Here is a 5,869-nt window from a genome sequence, read left to right as displayed (position 1 = left end):
CGGCTACCACTGTTGGTCCTCTTTTCTGTACTGCTTCCTCTGCTATTCAGCCACCTAGTAAATGGATCCGGAGGAATCCCCTGGTTGAAAACTACCCCAACAATGAGAAACGTTCCTTTTGTCAATCTAAGATTTACATTAGCTGTGGAGACCTGGTAACAACGTTTAACAAGTAGGAGTTAGTAGATCATGGTGGCCCATAGTCACAGCCTGTCCTCTGCCCCCTGGCCAGAAGGATCTGAGCTGCAGCCAACAGTTAGGAAACTCAGCACATCTGTCTCAGCTGTGTTTGAGTTTAGCCCCGAGAAGGCTGTTATCACGCTTTCAAAGATGTGAGAAGTGGTTCTGTATCACAGTGATTACAGCCTGATGTTGGAGGTACCACATACTGGTTGTGAAGCTTCTCCTGTCCATACTCAGTGGCAGTCCATAAACCAAATGCAAAGCTGGGAATTACTAGCAAATAGATAGAGAACAAAACAGAGAATCTCCTTAACCTTGTGAATACAGAGTTCACCTGTATCTTCGACATCTGGTCCATTCAGCCCAAAAGACAGAGTAGAATTGAAAAAAAGTTAATAAGGATGATCACAAAAGCCACATCTCCATTTCACAGACAATAATATACCAGTTTCCCAGTGTCTGAAAACCTCGATATGGAAAACAGGAAAAAAAAAATCAGGAAGACAAGGAAAGGGAAAGGGTGAAAATGTCACACAGTGGAAGTACTGTATTTCACACTGCATTTAAACCACTCTGCTTTTATTTTCAAACATATGGCCAATGTACTGCAATTCATATGGGTAATTGTTAGTGGCAGTTTAAGGTATCTGGTTTATAATGTTGAAGATTATATTCTGTAGATAAGTGAATACATAATTTTCAATTTATGGTCTAATATGTACTCACAATTTTTAATTTAGAAAAGTGTATTCTTTTCTTTTCTAGGTTATGCCAAACAGTTTATCCTCAAGTGGGGCAATATCAATTTATTTGAGAATTGTTCTGAATTGTATCCAGGAAGATTTTTTAAAAAAATGGCATGTGCAGGCAAGCATCAACTTTCTTACTATAATTTCTCTACCATCAAACCTGCTGTTTATAAGGTCAGATGCACTGGCTGGGGATCTTTTAGATTTGGGAAAGATAATAAACAGATTGCCACAGTATCACCGTTAGCAAAATGCCAGCCACTGGAGCCTCGATGCATCCACCACTGTATATACAGAATCATAGAATTGTTTATAGTGGAAAAGACCTTCCAGATCACGTATAAATAAATCTAACCATTTGTTTATGAAGAGAGTTAAGGTGACAGGATGCCAAATTTCTATGATTATGTGGGCAAATTTCAGCATGCGATGTGAGTTATGTTTGCTAAATACACAAGCACTGTACAGCCACGGAACTCCCTGCCTTTACTGTATTTGAGTCTGATTCAGCAACACATTTAAGCCAGTGCCTGTCTTAGATCACATTAGTCCTCTTGACTACAACATGACTATTCATCTGCTTAGATACTTGCTATAACCCACACACAGCATCTCAGGAGAAATATAATTAACTTTTCAAACAAAGATGAGTCTGGCCAGGAAGCGGGTTGTCACTCCTAGTACTAAAATAAGGATTTTGAATACGCATTTTTCACTTCTCAAGTTACGAAAGGTATTGCCAAATACATGACTAAAAGAGCGATGAGTATTCAAATTACAGGACAGATAGTTTTTCAAGTGTTCTTTAAATCAAAAACCAAAGACAATATTTAAACAAACTACTTAATGAGAAAAACACGAGCCAGATGTAAAAGCTAAATTATCTGTGATAAATTCAGCATGACATCTATAAAGAGACTGGGTTTGTCTACTGCATCAGTTCCAGAGCTTATCTCCTTGGTCTTCAGTGTATTCCAAGTGATCACACTTTAGCAGGAGGGAACAAGGACAGTATCGCAGGGGAGGACATCAGGAAAAGGTTATCTGGGGTTAGCTTCCCCTCCCTGATACAAATACAAACTTTGGAATTAAGGGCTAGTATCCACAGGAGTTAGTTATACAAGCAAATATTAATTAAACTGAGTAGAGGCAATAAAATCGTGGAATAGTAATTCCAACCCTGAAAAGTTCACAAACCCATTTCTCAGTAATGTAGAGATTCAAGAAAGAGGTTACATTTTTTAAAACTTGGAGACTTATCCTTAGTGTGGGATTCCTCATACTAGGTCAACCAACCAAGCAGAAAAGTGTAGCAAGGGTGTTAGAAATTCATAAACTTTTACTGAGTATATAGGACAAAGCACAAATCATATTCTAGGGCTGTAGCAGCGTTTCTGTTTAGATCACCTCCTTCACTCTTAATTTGTTTTCTCATGAGCACTATTTTTGCTGAACTGCAAACAAGTAGTTCCATGAAAACTTACAAAGGGCACTGGATCCTACGCACTCGTGCCTCAGGGCTGCTCTCTGGTGTTGCAAAAGGCCCACGCTGTGTCCAAGACCTTGTCCGAGGGCACTTGGAGACAGTTCCTCCCATCCCAGCATTCTCACGGTCTCCTTCTTGTACCTCCCCACCTATTTTCATAAAACTGGTAGAGAAAATAATTTTGAGGCCTCTGCCTCTCTGAACAGCTCTATAGAAATGAAACTGGCCAGTGAATTTCTGGGCAGAGAGGACACCCAAGGCAGACGTGTAGGCTTACGCATGTTACAATAGCTTCTATTTACCTTTTCCCCCCCACTTTTGCTCAGTTTTTATGAGCTACTTCTAATGATATAACAGGCAGTATGGCTGCATTCTTCTCTAGAAGAGAGAAAAACAGGATAAAATGGGTAAAACAGGACCTGCATCACCAACATCAAAGCAAATGAGAATGCAGGCCAACCATAAATGTAAAGAGAGACCCCGCACTTGGAAAAAAAAAAAAAAAGGGGTGAAGTAATAGACCAAAGTGGTTAGGAACCTCCTTTACCAGTGAACATTAGGCAAACATCTGAAACATCTGTCAGGAAGTGACACAGACCTGAAAAACTTGCTCAGCTCTGGTTTGTGTGCTAGCTTGTATATGAACTTATTTTTGCTTTTTATTTCCTCTTTTGCTTCAGGTACTTATGACGGCTCCATAGACAGTTGCAAAGGCGATTCGGGAGGACCCTTGGTCTGTTTTGATGCAGAAAATGTGGCGTATGTCTGGGGTATTGTGAGTTGGGGTGAGAACTGCGGGGAGGCTGGTCACCCTGGCGTGTATACAAAAGTCGCCAGCTATTACGACTGGATTAGCCAACACGTGACAAGGAGTCTCATTTCACGGTATAATATCTGAATCTTGGAAAATGAAATATTTCCTTCTTATCGCAATCAGCAGCCACATAACTTAGCAACAATTAGTACAAATCCTTGTAGAACGTATTTTGAAAATTCTTAACTATCTACGAATACCACAGTTTTGCAGATGCCTCCAGGAAGAGAATTTTACAGTCACATGAGTCTGCAGCAAAAGTCTCTAATAAAAGCAGAGAAATTAGAATAACTTCTCCTTGTTGTTACTTTGGGTTTTTTTCCACATTTCACACTGCATTTCAACTGCGCTTGTTTATTAATTTAAAATCGACCGAAAGCAGCAGTTGGAAAATGACTGTGCTGGCAATACGCAAACTTCACAGAAAGGACAGCAACCAGAGGACTTCAGAGAACTTCCATCATCTCAAGGTCTACGTCACTAGAAACCCTCAGTTTGGCAGTTGATTGTTTAGGCTTACTGCAAAAGTAGACTCCAGACCATCTATTAACTGACAGATTGACTACGATCATGAGATTTGTGGTTACGCAACAATTACCCAAATAATAACTCTGGTGGTAGCTTTCACAGCTACAAACTCAGGCAGTTTTTATCTAGTTGATAGACCTCACCTGATCACCTAGCTTGGGGCAATTTTTGTATCTCTAAGTTTTATTAGTTGAACCGCAGTTGGTCACAAACAACAAAGGAACTTTAAAACTTGAACTTTCGAATTAAGGTTCTCTGTGTACGTGTGTGTATATCTATCTATCTATCTATCTATCTTTGTGGTATCCAATAAACTCTTAACATCAAGTAGGGTTTTACCACCTCTGTGTGTATATATATATATTTATATATGTATATGCTTACATATACACACAATTATAACAATATATAAAAATACAAACTCTACATATTATCACAGACTTAATTCTACAAAACCAAGTTAGAGATCTAAGTTAGAAATTAATATTCTCAGTCATAAACCCTTGTCACCAGATTCTCAAATTAGCACTTCCTACACCAGTATAGAGAAGCATGAAAGAGTGATGCCAAGAACAAACATCTGGACCCTCATCTTGCAGTGTAGAGTGAGGGGAAAGTTTGCCACTGCCTTAACTGACCCAGAACTGGACAAAGACAAAGGACCATCAACAAAACTGGAGCAATTAAGCAGAAAATCCTTCTGCTTTCACCAACCCTTGCGAGGAAATTCTACCCACGTGATAATCAGGAAGCACCGCCCAAAGGACCACTGTCCTTTTAGACAGCAGTTAGAGTGACTGCTGTAAGAAAACATCCGTCTACACACAATAGTATCACATTCGGCAAGAGTTAATCACAGAAAGTGTGCACAATTTTTATTCAAAGTACTAGAATTTGTGGACTGGTACCCTTGACACAAACCTGTCAACTAGATTCAGGACCACCTCAGACAGTTCTGTCAAACTGCTCAATAGTTTTAGAGCGTACTTCACTGTGTTCTAATTTACAAATGGTTTTAGTATCTATTTTACTTTATTCTTCTCAATTAAATATGCCATTGAATAAATGGCGTATGTTCCCACAACACAGGTGAGGTGGTGCTGCTTTTTGTTTTCACTATTCTCCATAGTCAGCTTTGGACAAAATTTTTACATTGTCATTGACTTTTCTTCCTCTTCCAGTCTTGTAAAAAACCCACATCAGCATGAATTTGTCTTGTCAATTCCCAGTAACTAGAGCAAGGCTATGAACTACCACCCCCCAACAAGGCTTGCTATTTAGGAAAGCATTTAGGTACATTCCTACAAAGGAATTATTTTGCTGAATCAGGGTCTTTGTAATCACAGGGAAGAGCTGGACAGGTGTAGGAAGAGCTCCCTCTTTTGTCTGACTTGATTCCGTAAAGAACTTTTCCCACCTGTTTTTTTTCTGTTAACTACTAATGATATTAAATGCTGAGGCTGAAAAGAAAAAAACCAAACCAGTAGAATATTCACCATGTCCTGCCTGTTGATCTGGGAGTTTCTCGGTTTTCTTTCCAATTCCTGTTCTTCTTTACAGTTAACTTTGTCCTGAACATGTTACTATGTTCTGAGGGATTCCACGCATCTTATAAGAGGTTTCATTACAAAAATTAAAACCATTTCCACATGGTCCACTTTAGCTCATCTATGAGGCATCTAGACTTTAAGAGTAAAACTAATTAGCAATGTATAATTACACACCCCCACCCCAAACAGGATGTTTAGCAAGTCAGTTCATTTTGGTCCGGTTTTTCTTTTCAGCACATCAAGGCTGAGCTTTTAATGTTTAATAAATATACGTTCGTTTTGCTCCCTTTTACAATCCCGCCTTGCACGCGTGGGGATGTTACCTGAAACGGAATCACTCACACGTGTAAAGGTCACTGGATCAGCTTCCTTCACACCATCATAAAATTCGGTTGAAATCTTAACACATCAGTTACATACTCCCTACCGCATTTTTTTCAGCAACCCCAAGTTCTCCGCTTCCCGGTCATCGAATAAAGGCTTCCTAAACAATAAAGCCCCGGGGCTGTGTATGATCTGACAGCCCCTGCACTTCCCAGGGCCCTGTTCCGCCAGCGCC

At 39.7% G+C, this 5,869-nt stretch overlaps 1 protein-coding gene across 1 annotated transcript in view; it reads left to right on the top strand.

Annotated features, from left to right (window-relative positions):
• Positions 1 to 3,316, top strand: part of CFI (complement factor I) — a 15,003-nt gene extending 11,687 nt beyond the window's left edge. Inside the window, exons 11-12 of the mRNA XM_010145958.1 lie at positions 949 to 1,050; positions 3,099 to 3,316. Of these exons, the coding sequence (XP_010144260.1) occupies positions 949 to 1,050; positions 3,099 to 3,316 (320 nt within the window). The remainder of the gene's footprint in view (positions 1 to 948; positions 1,051 to 3,098) is intronic.
• Positions 3,317 to 5,869: the final 2,553 nt, after the last annotated feature.

The sequence above is a fragment of the Buceros rhinoceros genome, unplaced genomic scaffold (genome assembly GCF_000710305.1).
Source record: "Buceros rhinoceros silvestris isolate BGI_N320 unplaced genomic scaffold, ASM71030v1 scaffold40001, whole genome shotgun sequence".
NCBI classification, from domain to species: domain Eukaryota; kingdom Metazoa; phylum Chordata; class Aves; order Bucerotiformes; family Bucerotidae; genus Buceros; species Buceros rhinoceros.
Note: the sequence above shows the minus strand (reverse complement) of the source record. Positions and strands in the feature narration are given on the sequence as shown.